This window comes from Rattus rattus, chromosome 3 (assembly GCF_011064425.1).
Source record: "Rattus rattus isolate New Zealand chromosome 3, Rrattus_CSIRO_v1, whole genome shotgun sequence".
NCBI classification, from domain to species: domain Eukaryota; kingdom Metazoa; phylum Chordata; class Mammalia; order Rodentia; family Muridae; genus Rattus; species Rattus rattus.
This window is the reverse complement of record NC_046156.1, coordinates 23,577,736-23,595,950: the sequence shown is the minus strand read 5'-3', so window position 1 is coordinate 23,595,950 and position 18,215 is coordinate 23,577,736. Positions and strand designations below refer to the sequence as shown.

At 45.7% G+C, this 18,215-nt stretch overlaps 1 protein-coding gene across 1 annotated transcript in view; it reads left to right on the top strand.

Annotated features, from left to right (window-relative positions):
* The window catches only part of Manba (mannosidase beta), an 83,908-nt gene that overhangs the window by 12,291 nt on the left and 53,402 nt on the right, over positions 1–18,215 (top strand). Inside the window, exons 2-5 of the mRNA XM_032897277.1 lie at positions 5,327–5,421; positions 8,077–8,182; positions 8,909–9,079; positions 15,487–15,610. Of these exons, the coding sequence (XP_032753168.1) occupies positions 5,327–5,421; positions 8,077–8,182; positions 8,909–9,079; positions 15,487–15,610 (496 nt within the window). The remainder of the gene's footprint in view (positions 1–5,326; positions 5,422–8,076; positions 8,183–8,908; positions 9,080–15,486; positions 15,611–18,215) is intronic.

Sequence of the window (18,215 nt, the reverse complement as noted above, 5' to 3'; positions counted from 1 at the left end):
GTTGAGGGCAGTACAAATCTGAATGTGTATGGCTTCTCCAGCCATGGCTTTTGACCAGGTTTTCAGTACCAGGCAGGCATTAACTGACTTCTGTGGAACAGGCCTCAGAACCCAGTCAGAAAGCGGTTGCCTTCATAGCTGTCACACTGCTATTGCACCAGTGAGCTGTAATGAAGTAGCTGGTAAGCTGGCACTGTGAAGGAGGGAAAGGTGCTGATAAGGTCTGTTTCCTAATTGATTCTTGATTTGGTCAATAGAGAAGGTAGGAGCCAATTGTTGGGCAAAGGGCAAAGGTGGGAAGGGACTTTTCAGCTAGGCTTTGGAAGGAGAAGAAAGCAGCAGTCATGTAAAAAGGTCTTGGTGCCTCAGCCAACTGTTAACCAAGGAAGTTGGCGGAGGCTGGCTGAGATAGACAGGCTGATAAGGTTAGGGCAAGAGATCCTTCACCCAGTCTGGGGCTATGGTCCATGGGCTCCATTTGCCACAGGATAACTGTGAGTGGATCCTAACACAGAATAGAAAATTTTTACCTAAAACATGGAGGCATTACTGTGTGACTCATTTATTTGTAATTTGATTGCACGGTTCATGAATACAAAGTTTGTAGATGTCAAAAAGATTATGTCAAAAGATGAAGATACCCATGCGTCCAAAAGTGATCTTGGCTATCTGTGTCCATCCAATCCGTCCCAGCGATAGGGTGCTAAAAGACCTGTTCCTTGAGTTTTGGAGTGTTCTGTCCAGACCCCTCCAAAGCTTGGGGCTTTCTTACTTTTCTATTTCTCCCTGCCAGCTAGTACACCAACGTAGCGTTTTCTGTAAGCTGCACAAGTCACTGCCAGGTCATATTGTGACCAGGTCTGTTCAGGTTGGTGTCCTGTTTCCAGAAACTCAGCTACTCCCTGCCCTGTGGGTTCTGCAGCCCTCAGGTTTCTAAGAAGAGTTGGGAACAGAGTACTTGTAAGGTGTTTGTGGACACCAGAGCGCCAGGGTGTAGACAGCAGGAATACCACAGAAAGTGAAGTTGGAGACTCTGCCCTCTCAAGCCATTGTGGGTCAATTTTTCACTTCTTTAGTAAGTGGTTCAGGCATGAGGGGGTTCCAGCATACAAAGTCTTGACACTAACACCTCAGAGGGCTGTATTCTGGCCCTGTGTGGCAACCGCTAGTGCCTGGAATGACAAGAGCTTTTTCCATTGTCTTTGTAGCTAAATTCTGCCACCTCCCCTACTGTTCAATAAACCTTATAGACTAGGTTTTTGTTTGTTTGTTTGTTTTGTTTTTAAGGTTGGAATGGGGCAAATGTGTTTTCCTCTAAGGCTAATGACCTTAGTTCAGTCCCTAAGACCCACATAGTGGAAGGACATAGGATGTAGACCCAAGCCCAGCTAGCTTTGGGGTGCAGCCTGTTGAAGTGGTTGGCTGAGCTGCCCTTACAGTTCACTAGTATTTTTTTTTTTTCATGATATTTTTAACCATCTTGGTTTAAGTCCACAGGGCGGGGTTATAAATAGGGCTGAGGGAAGACATTTGGGCAAGTTAATAATTAGGCTTCTCTTCCAGCCTGAGTTCTTAAATATTTATTCTGTGTTTATTCACCAGGGCGGCCCAGAGAAGCAGAAAAGGAGGCAGGGTAGTTGGGACTTTCACACACCCTTTAACAGAGTCTCACCATTAAGCACAACTTAAAATACAAATCTGTTCTGTAGCTTTAAGTCTCACGTTACGGGGTTGGGGATTTAGCTCAGGGGTAGAGCGCTTGCCAAGCAAGAACAAGGCCCTGGGTTCGGTCCCCAGCTCCGAAAAAAAAAAAAAAAAAAAAAGGAAAAAAATATGTCATAAATCTCACGTTATGTTCTCCCGAGGCAGCTTATCAAACTACGCCATTTAGGAGCAGTGTGTCGTCGCAGATCAGAATCTTGACCCCAGTGTACTGCCCTGGAGACATCATAGTGCTTCTTCATGGGTGGGAACCCTGCTGTCCAGATGGCCATTACCAGTCAAACATGGCCAGTCCGCTCTCATTTCAGGGGATCGTGGACAACACTGGCTTTTTTGTCTATGCTTGGAGTTACTGCCCCTGAGGAAATGACACCCAACTCTACCTTAGGGTTTCCATTGCTGTGATGAAACGCCATGACCAAAGCAACTTGGGGACGAAAGAGTTTCTTTTTTGGCTATGCTTCTACATTACAGCTTATCAAAGGGAGTCAGGACTGGGACTCAGACAGGGCAGGAACCTGGAGGCGGGAGCTGATGCAGAGGTCATGGAGAAGTGCTGTGTACCGACTTCCTCACTGTGGCTTGCTCAGCTTGCTTTCTTATAGAACCCAGGACCAACAGCCCTGGCCCATTCCCACCCACAATGGGCTAGGCCCTCCTCTACCAACCACTAATGAGAAAATGCCTTACCACCTAGTCTTATAGCGCTGTCTTCTCCCTTGAGCTTTCTTCCTTTTTGTTTGTTTTATTTTTTGAGGCAGGGTCTCACCGCATGTCTGGCTGCCCTGGAACCCATGTAGACCAGGCTAGCCTCAAACTCACAGAGATCTACCTGCTGCTTCCCAAGTACTCTGATTAAGGTGTACAGCACCACACCTGGCTGAAGTCCCCTCCTTTCAGATGACTCTAGCATGTGTCAAGTTGACATAAACTAGTCAGCATACACGTCCCGGGTCACAGTTCATTGAGGCAAGCTAAGACAGGAACTGAGGCAGAAGAGTTGGAGGAATGCCACTCACTGGTTTGGTCCTCAAGTCTCCCACAGCCTGCTTTCTCATATAAGCAGGACCACCTGTCAGCATAGCATGGCCCACGGTGGGCTGGGCACTCCCACATCAATTCTTTTCTTTTCTTTTTAAAGATTCATTTATTATCTATGACTACACTGTAGCTGTCTTCAGACACACGAGAAAAGAGCATCAGATCCCATTACAGAGGGTTGTGAACCACCATTGGCTGCTGGGATTTGAACTCAGGACCTCTGGAAGAGCAGTCAGTGCTCTTAACCATTGAGCCATCTCTCTCCAGCCCCCCACATCCATTCTTAATCAAGACAGAACTCCACACACCTTCCTAAAGGCCACTCTGATAGAGGCATTTCTCACTCACGATCCCTTCTTCCTGGATCTGACTAAGTTTGCATGAGTTTTTGTGTACCACGAGTCTTCAGGAACCTACAGAGACAAGAAGAGGGCACTGTGTCTCCTGGAGCTGGAGTCACAAGCGGTTGGGAGCCACCCAGTGTGGGTCCTAGGAACCCAACTTGGGACCTCTGCAAGAGCGGAAAGAGCTGAAACAATTAGTGGTTAGCTTGGATACTAGACTTACATACATCGTTTCTCTTTGTATTGTAGTCGGGGTGACTGTGACTGTGCTATCCGGAATGCCAACAGCCCATTGCACAGGCCTGCAAAGCTTGACTCATTAAGAAAATGGTTAGGATTCAAAGTTTTATTTTATTTGCATGTGTGTGTGTGTGTGTGTGTGTGTGTGTGTGTGTGTGTGTGTGTGTGTATGTGTGCTCAGTGCGGCCAGAAGAGGACATTGGACCCCTTGGAAATGATTGTGACAGATGATTGTGAGCCACCAGTTGAGCGCTGGAAATCAATTCCTGGTCCTTTGGAAATGCGACAAGTGCCCTTAGCTGCTGGGCTACTCTCCGGGCAAGGTTCCACTCAGCTTTTATGGGGTTGCTGGGGAATCAAACTGAGATCCTTTTACCTTTGCTGCAAGTGCTCTGCCTCATGCGCCAAAGCCACAGTAACTCTTTTGTCAGCGCTTGGCCCTTGGCTGACCGCCACACAGGAGCGAGCCCACGGGCTGCAGTTTGCTAATGTGGATAATACAGGGAAGCCAACTCTTACGAGTCTGGCAGTGAGTGTACCGCCTGTGAGGTCTCTACTCATCCCTGATCAGTGCTCACCTAGAGGGCATAGTGAAAAGTAGGTTGGAAATGCTAAGGACTCCAAGGAATGGGAGTTTTGCTGAACTTTGGGCAGTAGAAGGCAGGAGATGTGCTGCCCCCTGGAGGCTACCTGGGGTAGTGGCAGCAGTGAGCAAAAACTGGTCCCTGGGAGAGAAAGGAGACTTGTCCCAGTGCTTTCAGATTTTATTTACGGCCAGTACTTTGGAGGTTCCGTGTTTGGCTTAGAAGAGGCAGCCCGGGCTACTGAGGCCGTTCAGTGGGTGAAGGTGCTTGCTTCCAGGCCTGATGGCTGAGTTCAGTCCTCGGATCCCACACAACAGAAATGCGGAACTGATTCTCTCACGATGTCCTTTGACCCCCACATACATGCTGTGGTGCGTTGCCCGGCTAAGTAAGGTCCAAGTCTATCAATGTCCAGATAGCCTTCTGAGCTCTCACAAAATAGTGGACTCTTTACCAGCAAGGCTTCTCGTTCTCTGGTCTTGTCTGGTGAGTTCAACCCCCACCTCCCTACTTCTCTCTATCTGTGGAATGTCCGGTAGCCTCGGTTAGATTACAGGGTCAGCTTCCTTTCTCCCTAAGATAAGAACTGAATCAGCAAGCACCTGAGATTCCTGGAATGCCTCCCTATGCTAATGACGTATCTCAGTACGTTAACCTTCAGCCAATGACCTTTGCCCATCCGGATATTCCTATTCCTTTCCCCAAAACTACCTAACCCTTGATTCACCCTAATAACGTCGGTCGGCCTCCGCGAAACTGATCCAGGAATGACTTCATTTTCCTTTGTGCTCACAGGCCTTCCAAAACCCTGTTCGTCGACTCTGCACCCTTCATCCACGTGGGCGGGTGGCCGATGACTCTGGGAAGAAGGGAGACCCTCAGTGGTATACGCATGAGCATACCCACACACATAAAATAAATCTATAATAAAAAACAATCGGGGTTGGGGATTTAGCTCAGTGGTAGAGCGCTTGCCTAGGAAGCGCAAGGCCCTGGGTTCGGTCCCCAGCTCCGGAAAAAAAAACAAAAAAAACCAAAAAACAAAAAACAATCAATACAAAGGGAGACTGTATCTGTCTCCAGACACGTTCTCTGATGATGAGCACTGTTTGGACCTCAGAGGTCTTTCATTTCACATACATTGTTGGACATTTTCTCCCACATCCTTGTTAATTAACAGCACTGGGCATTGCACTCAGGGCCTTGCACATCCCACCACTGGGCTCTATCTGCAGCCTCTGGTCCAGAGCCCACATTCTTGGTGTTAATGATCTGACTTTCCTAGGCCAAGAGTTCATTACTTTTTAGGTGATCAATAGCCAGTGTTTGTCTCCTATTTTATTTATTTTTTAGCATAATTGGCCATCTTCCATAACGTTTATCTTGTACCAACAGGATCCTTACTACAGATTTAATGACCTGAACTACAGATGGATTTCCTTAGATAACTGGACCTACAGCACGGAATTTAAAATCCCCTTTAATCGCAGGTGTGTATATGTTTAGACATACTATATTACATATGCTATGCACATATACACTATACTATATATACTATATTTTATATAAGATGCACATATTTACTGTACTGCGACAAGAGTTTCATTTATGCTTTATGTCTGCTTAGGTTGTAATGGAGTTAAATCAGATTAAACCCTTGTGTTATCAAAGTGACTGTGTAATTCATGTTTCGTTTTATGCGTGAGGATGGGGCCACTGCTCATCAGTCATGGCATTAAGGTATAATTGCTCCAGTGGCTGGCTATACTGGTCACCTAAATCCCATCAGTTCTTTTATAGAAATGTCCTGGACCTCCCAAGGATCTAGGAGAATGTATTGATTGGCAGTATGTTTTGTGAAGTTATTCTGTGTGTGTGTGTGTGTGTGTGTGTGTGTGGTGTGTGTGTGTGTGTGTGTGTGTGTGTGTGTGTGTGTGTGTGTTCATCTCCAAAGGTAAGATGCCAGGTGATTTAATCAATTACTTCCCACTTTGCTTTTTGAGGCAGGGTCTCCCTCTGGACTTTGCGTTCTCCAATTTTGCTAGACTGGCCAATGAGTCAAAAGGATTCTCCTGTCTCTGCCTCCCCAGTTCTGGGAGTATAGGCTGCTGTATCCCTGTGGGTCTGTAAACTGAACTCTTATGCTTGCCCTGAAGGCACCTTACTGACCAAGTTATCTTCACAGGCTCCCTGACCACCACTGCGTGTGTGTGTGTGTGTGTGTGTGTGTGTGTGTGTGTGTGTGTGTGTGTGTGTGTAGGGATGGCTCTCGGATCTGAGCCCTGAACCTTAGCATTGAAGCACTTTCCCCAGATCTATATGCTATACAACCATTGATACTGTTTAATCTCAAGATTCTCTGGAGAAAAACCAATTCCACCATTTTGGGCCAAATTTGAAGCAAGCTTTATTAAATATTAAGGACTGACCAAGATATGCACTTTGGTCAAGACCGTTCCCTGTAATTTCCATGCTGAATGGCCCTGACACACATGTTGCAGGGGTTTATAATGACAAACCCATAGTCCACCATACTTTCCCATGAGGCTTTTGTAATATTACAAGAACTACAACTCCCAGCATGCCAGGAGGTTTATTCTACATCATGTGGCCATAAAGAAAAGTACAAGTGTTGCTTTCGGTAGTGTTCTGTTATCATAAGAAAATATTTCTGGGTGAAGCGGAATGTAAACAAGTATACAAGCCACCATTATTACTAGATTTAAATAATTGTCTTATATATAATTTTTTTTGGTTATTATCTCTTTAAAATCTAAAGCCAAAGGATAGGGTTAAAAAAAAAAAAAAAACCTGTTTAGTGTGCAAACCCTCGGTGCTGAAAGAAGCCAGAATATTATGATCAATATACTAGGAGATCCACACCACACTGTGGTCTGTCTGCTGATGCAAGCTACTGTGGGTCATGCTTTTGTTTCCAGATAGCACTGAAAATATTCTGTTGGCTGTTTTCTCAGTCTCTGCTGTTTTTGTCCCTGCACATCTTGTAGACAGGGCACATTTCGAGTGGGAGGTTTTGTGGGTGGGTTGCTGTCCTTTTTTAAATAGTTAATACGGGAGGACTCAGCTCCCTGTGGGTGTTACCCTAGGTGGTCCTGTATTGTATAAACAGGCAGAGTGAGCAAGCAAGCCCTGGGGAGCAAGCCAGTAAGCAGCATTCTTCTGCTTCAGCTCCTGCCTCCAGGTTCCTGCCTTGAGAGCCTGCCTTGGCTTCCCTCACTGTTGGAGTGCGACCTAAGTTGTAAGCTGAGATTGCTCCCATCCCCCAAGTCACTTTCGGTCGTGGCATTTTTTTTTTCATCAATAGAGACCCTAATTAAATTAACCACCATCCATTACTCACTAATTGTCACTTCCCGTTCCCATCCAGTGCTCCTATCCCAGCGTAGACATCCAGTAACTAACTCCCTTTCCCTCTATGTAGATGGGATGTAGCACCATTAACTGATGGAGCACATTAGAGACACCGATCCATTGTCCAGGCTTCTCTGCTTAAACAACCCCAGTTCATCAGTATCTTAGTGTTCATCATGACATAGTTCCTTGTTATTGCTGAGAATATCCACTTCTTTGACTTCTTATTCACTTGTTTCTTATTCTCTTCTTTCTTCCATGATAAGCCTCTGTTAGCCCTTGTCCAATAGATCAAGACATTTCTGTTTGATTCCTGTGTATTTTAGACTTGAATGCCATCCAGATTACAGACTTCAAATTCCCAAGTTGTTCCTTGTAAGGCTGAACAGAGTACTGAGCCCAGAATTCTCCATCATTGACACTAGGTGGTGGTTAATGTGTGGCCTTGGATTCAATAGTTTTGTGGAAATGTTTTCTGTGTTACCTAAGAACTCTGAAATAACTGGGAGGACCAACTCATTTGGAAATCATATTTTGCCCTCTTGATTTTAAGGCAAAGCTTTGACTGACACATTATAGGAACAAATGAGTTGGGTCACCCAAAGAAATTACAGTTATGCCAAACCCATACTCCTGAAATTTGATGTCTTTAACGTTAAGGGTGTATGTTTTCCTGTGAAATCTTTTCTTTGTGAGTTCTTAACGGATGATAGCAACTTACGTGAGTTAATGTTTTATATACCACATTTTAAAAATCTTTTATTGTCTCTTAGTGAATGGCAGAAGGTAAAGTTGATTTTTGACGGAGTCGATACAGTTGCAGAAATCCTGTTCAATAATGTCACTATTGGGAAGACAGACAACATGTTCACCAGATATGTGAGTACACAAGTCTAGATTCAAGAGAACGAGCATGCTCTTAGGCTCCTGGTGTGAATAGGGAAGGGCCGTTGCGTAGTTTGCCATGGGTCAAGTACAAGGCCTTTGAAACACTGGTGAATTCCTGGGCTTCTCAGGTGTCCTATTTGACAGGATGTTAGAAGCAGTGCAAATCCCAGGCTGGTTCTGTGGGCCTTGAGGAAGGAAATTACAGCTTTGCTGTTCACTTCTCAGTGGTCTGGTGATCCACACTCATGGGAAATGACAAGTGACAGACAATTTGAAGAGGAAATATGTTCTGAAGTTGTATTTCCCTTCTGTTTCAAGGGTGTCCTTTGGAAGACAAAAATAACTTATGACTTAGAAATACACATTGCATTTTGGTGGGTCAGGTGCCTAGGAATCTTTGGCAGCTCAAGGGCACGTGCAGAAGCCTCAGCAGATGTTCCAAGGCTGAAGATACTTTCTGTCCTGAATATTTCTCTAGGACCATATTTCTGTCAGTAAAAATAGGAGACGCCTAGAAACCCACGCTTGGTCAGGAGGTTGGAGGTGTAACTAGAAATGTCCACTAAGTTCTCTTTCAGAGGGATTCCTTCTGTTGACGAGGCTAGCTCTAGATTTGGCTATCGTGTGTATCTTCCATGTGGTCTACCTTTATCTAAAATGTTATACACAAGACTAGGTTTTCCTCATGGATCTGTATCTTCTTCCTCTGTACTTCAGAGCTTTGACGTCACCAATGTGGTCAAAGACGTGAACTCCCTAAAGCTGCGGTTCCAGTCAGCAGTGCAGTATGCTGAGTGTCAGAGCAAAGCTCACACTCAATACCGGGTGCCCCCAAAGTGCCCCCCAGTGGAACAGAAGGGTGAATGCCACGTCAACTTCATCCGAAAGGTAATCCTCCTTCAAATGTGTGTGAGCCGCAGCTTTGCCCCTGTCAGACTTGAAGATTTGAAAACAAGATTTTCTGAATTCTTGTGGTGGACCCTCATTCTTCTAGGTTTTCTTCCTGAAGCATGTTTCAGAATTTAGGTACACACACACACACACACACACACACACACACACACACACACAATGGATAACAGACCTTGATGTTATATCCTAGGTTGGCCTAGAACTTACTATGTTGTTAAAAGAGGCAATCTCTTGGTTTAGCCTCCCAAGTCTCGGGATTACTGGCATGAGCCACCATGGCTGGCTGATAATAGGACTTTATAAATTACTGTATTATTATTTCAGGCAGGGACTCCTCCAGCCCTGGTGGGTTTCAAACTTGCTATGTAGCCGAGGATGACCTCCAATTTCCAATCTGCCCCTCATCTCTCTGCAGAGTGCAGAGTTTAAGGTGGGCACAATCATGCCTGGGTTTATGAGGTCCTGAGGAGAAAACCCAAGGCTTGGTGTATGTTAGGCAGAGCCCCGGGCTAACTCTTCCAACTGAGTTACAGTCCCATTTCCGTAAGTTAATTTATCAAAGCTGTTACCAGATGCGAAAACTTACTAGTGATTCCTGTGAGTAGCATCCTGCTGGAAAGAAATATGTTCTCAGGTGTGTGTTGTTGTACACACCTCAGCTCTAGCATTTGGGAGGCAGAGGCAGGTAGATCTGCATGAGTTCGAGGCCAGCCTGGTCTACAGAGTGAGTTCCAGGACAGCCAGAGCTACACAGAGAAACATCCCACACCACCCCCGCTAAAACAAAAATAAAAAGAAAAAGATATTTTTTTCTGAGATGTTCTCATATTTTACTGCTAGGATCTTAAAAGGCAGAATGGGAAGGTATAACCCACAAATGATTTTTCTTTGAGGTTTGTTCTCTTCTACAGTCCTTGAACATATACTACTATGTAATTTTTGCATTTTAATTGTATGTTACGTTTAGGTTTTGTTTGGTTGATTTTATTTTTTGTTTTGTTGTTTTTGAGGCAGTGTCTCACTAGTAGCCCTGGATAGCCTAGAACTCATCCTGTAGACCAGGCTGGCTTTGAACTCACAGAGATCTTCCTGCCTCTGATTCCAGAGCTCTGGAAGACATTTAGTTTTTAAGAAGAAAATGTTGCTCTTCTTCATCAAGTGTTAGGCCCTTCTATATTTTCCACATCAATGTAAATCCTCGTTTGTCTCTGCTTCCTTTTCTACTCCTCCCATCTTGTCAGTCACCTACTCATCACCATGGCAACATGCTCAGTGGAACAGATTGGCTGGGGGCGGAGCATCTCTTTTGGTTTTCAGTTTCAAAGGAGTTCAGTCCGTGCTGTCTGGCTCTACGCCTGCGGTGAGGTAGAATACCAAGGCAGAAGGGAGTGCAGGACAAAGCTGCTTTCGTCATGGCATCCTGGAAGCAGAGGGATACCGAGGGAGTGACTGAGATTGGGGGTACCCTCAAGGGCATGGCATCAGTGATCTGTTCACTCCAACAGGGCCCCACATTCTAGTTCCTGCCATTTTCTAGGCAACCTTTGTTCTTTGAATCTGGGTCCTGTCATTTCTTGCACAGCATGTTGCCCTAGTCACCCAACTGGCATTCCCACAACTCCATTGGCTTTCTTTCAACTAGTTATCCATGGAGCAGCTGGCATGGTCTCCTCGGACAAAAATAACCACAGCATCCCTTTACGTAAAACAGAAACGGACTTCCGAGTCCACACGAACTGAGGTAGTCCATACCAACTGATAGGACTAGTTATGCTTTTCAAAGTTTATCATTTTCATCTTTCAACAGCTTGGCACCAGCAGTAGGCTAATGCCCAAAGCTCCTAGCTCAGTCTTCGCCCCACCTCCTCCTGTTTGAAGCAGGCTGCATCCTGATGGCATTTGCACACGCATTTCCTCTGACAGAGCCCTTCCACTTCCTTTCAAGGTGGAAGAAAGAGGCCCCCCTCCATGCGCATGCGCAAGAGAAGCACCTTACTTTTTTGCCCTGTGGAGGAACTCAGGGCCTTGTGTATACTAAGCAAGCGCTCCACCACTGAGTCACGTCCTCAGCTTAAAAGTTTTTTCTTCTGCTTTCTTTTCTTCGGAAAACTTGTGTAGATACTTGACCCTGCCTCCCTGCTTCTAGCTCCCTATTTCCGTTATAAAGCTCACCATGCATGTATTATTCCTTCGGTGCCCAACTTCCTAGCTCGTTTGTGAGCATCAGGAGTAGGATCCATTACTGTGCTGTGTGTTGATGTATCCCAACCTGAGTCACAGGGTGTCACTCGCACTTTCTGAGTCAGTGAAAATCCTCATTGGCTGAGGGAACCGAGTGATTTGAAGCTCGATGGGGGTGTTGAATATTTTGCTCTCTCCTTGCCTGCTGTCTTACTTAGGGTTATCATTGTTGCAGTGAAACACCACGACCAAAAGCATCTTGGGGAGGAAAGGGTTTATTTCACTCACGGTTCCATGTAACAGTTCATCATCAAAAGCAGTGAGAGCGGTAACTCAAGCAGGGCAGGAACCCGGAGGCAGAAAGTGATGCAGAGGCCGTGGAGGGGTGCTGCTTACTGGCTTGTCCCTCATGGCTTGCTCAGCCCACGTTTTTGTAGAACCCAGGACCACCAGCCCAGGGATGGAACCAGCCACAATGGGCCGGGCCCTCCCACATACTCACTAATTAAGAAAATGCCCTACTTTCTTGTCTGTATAAGTAAGTCTTACTGAGGCGCCTTGCCAATTGAGGTTTCCTCCTGTCAGATGACTTAGCTTAGGTCAAGTTGCCATACTAGCCAGCACACCCCACACGGCCAGCAGAAGATCCGAACCTATCTATGTGTTTACAAATGTTCTGTGAGGATCCTCGGGATGGGTTTCATTTCAGATATGAAAATCTGACAGCTTTCCCATAGGTTTTCCATATGCTACTTGAGTAGCACTTAACCTGTTGGGAACATTTTTTGAGCAAATCTTTATCCAGTTGTTATTTTATATGTAGATGGTTCTAGAATACTGACTACTCATCCCATTACTCCCATGTTCTTATTATGCAGGGCTAAAAAGCACAACTGGATGCCCTTGAGAAAGGGCTATTTTCAGAGTGCCTGGATGGACAGCAAAGAAATCAAACCAACCACTTAAATAAAAATTTATTGACAATAAATAATTTTATACATTAAAAAAGAACCCTTAAAAAAAAAGAAAGAAAATCTGACAGCTAAGCGGTGAGTTTAGACAGGCATAGGTGCCAGGGAGAACTCTAGTTGTTCGTCTTGCTTTTTCTTAATATTTATTTATTTTAATTACAATATAATTACATCATTTCCCTCCTCCTGTGTTTTCTCTCTCCAGTCCTACCCTGTTCCCCTCTTACTCCCTTTAAAATCTATGGCTCCTTTTTTCCTTGATCATCGTTGTATGTGTGCATATAAAAATGCATAAACACATAGATACAGCCTGCTGCGTCTGTTTAACTCTGCTTTTGTGTACATGATTTCAGGGCTGACCACTCGGTGTCCTTCATCCAGTTATGATCTCTTTCCTGGGGAAGGTGAATTCTCCCTCTCTCTGCAGTCCCTCGAAGGCTGCTGTCCTTTGCTTAGGGGTGGGGGCCCTGTGAAAATGTTCCCACTCACACCTATTGGTCTTTCATTGTCTAGGTCTTGTTTAGGGCGCCATATTGTCACTGTCATGGTCTCATGGATACAGGGTCCCAGCGGACTTGCCGATCTTCTAGCTCTTACAGTTTTGCCACCACCTCTTCCTTAGTATTCCCCGGGCCTCAGGTTTCAGAGCCATACTGAGGATGCCCTCATTGTGACTGGGAATCCTATGGTCTGGTGATTTCTGTATTTTGACTGGTTGTCATTTTCTGAGATGGTCTCTGTCTGCTGCGAAGAGAAGCTTCTCTGGTGAGGGGTGAGAGCCACACTCTTGTTTTTCTCTGTAGTAGAAACATATTTATCTGACACAAATTTCTTCTGACACAAATACAGAGCGAAGGAAATAATACTTCAGTGAGAGCAGTTTGGCCAGATCCTCTGTACAGACAGACGCCCCCATCCCTAAGTTCAGGGTGCTTCTTTTCCCCCCTCAACTTTTCAAAGCTGAACTCACAATGTCATAGATTTTATTATCTTGAAAATATTTTTTATTCTTAAGAAGTAAAAAAAAAAGTTTCTGCTTCATAGGATTTTTTTTTTATTATTATTAAATTTCTGGTTTTCTTAAATTAAACCTTTAGATTAGCACACAAAGGTTTCATTATGGCAGCTCAGACACTGGTGGCTTTCTGGTTTGTGCTCAGTTGTTCCCTCCCCCACTGCCCTCACTGTCCCCCCAGCCTGGTCCCCAACCCTGTTCTGGCTGGTCCCCTCCCCCCACCAGATAGTCTCCTCCCTTCTGTTTCTTCTATCTCTTGTATTCTATTACTTTCCCCCTCCCACTCCCTTGAGAAGTTAATCTTCACAGAATCATTTCTTACTGTTTGAATCTGAACCTTTGTAACTTCATAGTTGGATTTTTTTTTTTTTTTTTGTGTCATGGTTCTCAGACAGGTAGCCTGCAGACAAAATTAGGTGTCTCAGATAACTAGCGGCCTGAGTCTGAAGTCTGAAGTGATTGTTTGTATGTGTGCGTGTGTGTGTGTGTGTGTGTGTGTGTGTGTGTGTGTGTGTGTGTGTGTTTGTGTGTATGCACCTGCTATTCCTTTTGTCCCCTCTCTGTGTAGCCTTGGCTGTCTCTGGAACTCACTGAAAACTATGTACACCAGGCTGGCCTAGAACTTGCAGAGCTTCATTTCTGCTAGGATTAAAGGCAAATGCCACCACTGGTTTGTGTTTGGTATTCCTGAACGAGGACTTTTGAGTTCATACTTAATGAGGTAGGGAATAAGGCTAGTTTTTTTGTTTTTTTTAAAAACACGTTAATAATATCTTTATCTTCCAATGAGGCTTCTCATTCATCAAGTTGTAAACATTTTACACAGGAGTGGTTAGGCACAGCAGTATTTTGGAGAGCTTCAGAGAAAGTCAACATTTGCGGGGGGGGGGTGGGCCCTGCTTGTAGTCCTAGAATTTTCAGGCCTGGGCAGGAGGAGCACAGGATTAGAGCTAGCCTGGGTTTCACAGTGGTACTTGAAAAGCAAGACACAAAATAAATAAATAAATAAATAAATAAATAAATAAATAAATAGCAGTGCTCTGATATAGTAGGCTTTTGAAGAATGAATGTGAAATAAGGCATAGCTAGATTTTATGTTCTTCTTGATAAATTTAACTACAGCACTAAGGTCGGCATTTTGGTTATAATAATAATAATCTGTATAGCAAATAATAATAATAATAATAGTAATAATAACAACAACAATGTATAGGAAACTAAGCCCGTGTGACTCAGCCTAAGTACAGTTTGGCCAAGGCACCCGTAGCTCAGGACCTTTTAATCAAGCCATCACCTCGGCCTGACTGGGGCTGACAAGAGCTCTGGGCTCGCATGGCTGTTGAGGAAGTTTAGATCTACTGCCCAAATCTCTCCGCAGGCCTCCCGCAGCGCTGCTCCAGGATACAGCAGCCGCCTTCTCTCTTGGCCAAGAGTGAGCACAGGACAGGGCCCCAGACAGAAGGGCCGGTCATCTATAACCCAATTTTGGAAATGACATCACCTCTGCCATATTCTATTCATAGGAAGTGGTTCTCTTTATCTAGCACATGCGCAAAGGAGCACGGGAGGGCATGGATGCTAGAAGGGAGACTCTGAGCTGTGTGTGTTGTGTCACCCACCCGTGTGCGTTCCCGTGCGCACACACACACACACACACACACACACACACACACACACACACACATGCGTGCGCGTTTGACACCCAAACACAGTCAGGAGGTGAACTGTGTTCCCTAAATTCTCATGCTGAAGCTTTAACCCCCCCCCTCTACTTGAGAACCTCAGGATGTAACAGTAACTGTATTGAAGTCCTGGTCAAGGTGACTAAGCTAAACAAGGTGTTTAGAGTAAGGAATTGTGGACAGCAGAGGAAGGGATGGGGAGGTGTGGACGGACAGGAAGCACAGAAATGACCAAGGTAGCCATCTGCAAACACATTTCAGCTGGTGAAGCCCCGCCCCCTCCAGTCCAGTGCTTTGCTGTGTGATCATTTGTAAACTGGTGTGGGAGTGTATACGGAATAATATCTTAAAGGCAGAATCTTTCCCTTTTCACTAACTTTTCACTTAGCGTGTATCGTAACATTTTCGTACACAGGTATCTTACCCTGCGCTCTTATAGACGACTCCCCCTGAAAAGGTTTTTTCCCCCCTACTGTTTAATTTTTCAAGTAACTAGAACATACCTCTTTTTTTTTTCCTCCCCTAAAATTCCAGGAGCAGTGCTCCTTCAGCTGGGACTGGGGCCCTTCCTTTCCCTCTCAAGGAATCTGGAAAGACGTTCGAATCGAAGCCTATAACATCGCTCATCTGGATCACCTGACGTTCTTGCCATTGTATGGTAAGTCAAGATTTGCGATCTCTTGAAAAATGTCTCTTTTTTAAATTACAAAAGGTGCGCTTATAATTTGGAATGTAAGTATATTCTTTAGAGACTTCTTAAAATAACGCAGCATAGCCCATTTATAGCAGTGCGAAACACATGCAAATGGTTCGTCATGAAAACTTACATCACAGACCAGGCCTGTAGGTAGATACCTGCTAAAATTTTTTTTTTGGGGGGGGGGCAGAAAACCCAACAGGAAAGGAAGGAAAGAGAGGGAAGATGGTCGGTTTGCTTCCGCGTGCTCTCGTGCAGTCATGGGGCTGCCTCACACCTGAGACAGCCTCCTGGTCTAGCTACCCTTCCCCAGCGCGCTCTCCCACCCACTCCATGCTGGAATGGCTCCACTCTCTGTCAGAGCTGTGTCTGTTGTCAGTTTCCTTTCACACTGATTTTTTTTTCTTAATGTTGTATTGATGCTGTGCATTTATTTGTTTCTAAATGTATTTTACGTGAGCATGTATATGGTGTGGGAAACTCCTGCTTTATCACGCTGTAATCTATTTCCTTGAGATAGGGTCTCTTAGTAAAACTGGAGCTACGCAGGCAGCCAGCAAACCCCAGCCCTCATCCTGTCCCCACCCTGCCCCCCAGCACTGGGGTTGCTCACACCCAGCTTTTTCTGTAGGTGCTGGCCCGGAGCTCAGGTCTCTGGCTTTGCACAGCAAGGGCTCATCCAGCGAGCCATCTCTCCAGCCTGCTTGTGGACTTACTGAGCTGAGCAGGGCTGCTGGTCTCTGTTTAGTGCTTAAGACGCGTCCAGCAACTCAGAGGCTCTCCTCTCTTGCCCTGTCCACATGGAGAGGCTTGCCTCAGCCTCGGCCCCCTCCTTCGTTCTAGAGGGCCTGCCTAAGAGTGGAGGCCTGACTGTGGCCTGCCTGGTGTACAGCTGCTCTTGACCAAGCCTTCATCTGGGAAATAGACAAGAATTTGTCAGTCTTATTGGCAGTTGTTGTTGATGTCATCTGTCTGTTCTTTTAGTTTCTACTTTGTGTTCGTTTTTGACTCCCTTCCCCTTAAGATGCCAGCGTCCTCTCTTAAAAGATTTTCATTTACATTAGGCTGCGTGGCATGTCTCTCTTCTTGCTCTCTCACTGGTCACTCTGATATGTTACTGTCTCACTGGCTTGTCCTTATTTTGTGTGGATTCTGCCCTAGGTGTTTTGCTTTCAGTTCGGTTTTGAGGATTTACTCTAAATGGGGAAGGAGCTCTGCTGGTTGGTGAGTCAGGGCACGGGGCTGCGTCAATCAGCGGCGAGCCTGCCCGTCTGGCCAGTTTAGCTGGCAGCTTCCTGACAATCGGCTGCTTGAATCTGTCCTGTACTTCTGATGCGAGTGTGGGAAAATGCATGGTGTTGGAGTTTGCTCGTTCTGTGATTCAGAGGTCATAGCACCCTGTCCTCCACCTTCTTTAGATGCCCAGGACCAGGGTCCCCTCTAGCCTCTCAATTTCTAGTTCAGGAGCGCAGAGCGCGGGAAGGTGCCTGTGAGGGAGTCAATGGGAAAAAGTCAATCAAGGCAGCTGCCTTGGAACAACAGCCTTGCCTGCCCATGAGATGAACCACCCTGCTCTTACACAAGCAATGGTTACAGATTGCAGACCAACCCATGCCTACCTGACGGTTCCCACCTCCGTGTTAGTTCTTAAGCGCCGGATGCCTCCCTCCCACTGGCGCACAGACGTGGAGGCAGCCCCGGGTGTCCTTCCTTGCTTTTCATTCCTTCCGTCTCCTTTACAGGTGTGAGCGTTTAGCCTGCGTATGTGTATATGTAGCACACGTGTATGAGGGGCCTGAGTTCAGAGGAGGGTGCTGGATACGCTGGAACCGGAGACCTCCAAGTTCCTTCTGCCTCTAATTTCCCATGATCCTCTCCTTTTGTTTACAAATCAGATATCGAGTCGCCACCTTGGGAGAGTTGGGGAAGAGCTCGGTTTCTCTTGAAGCCACACACCATATGGCAAATGAAGACATTGTTGCCTGAGACTTTATTATAGCAGACACGAGCTAAAGCAAGGCTTGGGATATTATTTTAAATGTTTATTGAGAGGTTATAACATCCCCTGGAGCAGGAGAGAACAGGGATGACCTGCCTGACGTGTGTGGGAATGTAGTTCTAGTCCTCTGGAAGAGCAGCGAGCACCGTTAACCACTGAGCCATCTTTTCAGCCCCGTAGAACAATGGTTTGAGAGCGCATCCTCCGGAAACATACTGCTAGACTTGATGAACTCAACCAACTTCTCCTCAACCCTCCCCCAGCCCCGGTTCTCTTTATGTTTGGTGTGCTTTTTGAGAAGGGGGTGTCACAAAACTCAGACTGCTCTTTTACTCAGTGCCTGGCAGAACATGACGGTGACCTCCAGAAGTCCCTGCCCGTACTGCCCAAGTGCTGGGACCACCATTGTGCTCCACCAGCTTTTTTTTTTTTTTTTCAATAGTCAGATGAGTAAAGCTTCTTCTTTCTTTTAAAAAGAATACATTCTATCCATTCATGTGATGGATGTGTGTGCACAGGTGCCTGCTTGCCGGCGTTTGGCGGGGCAACAGGGCCAGCTGTGGGACT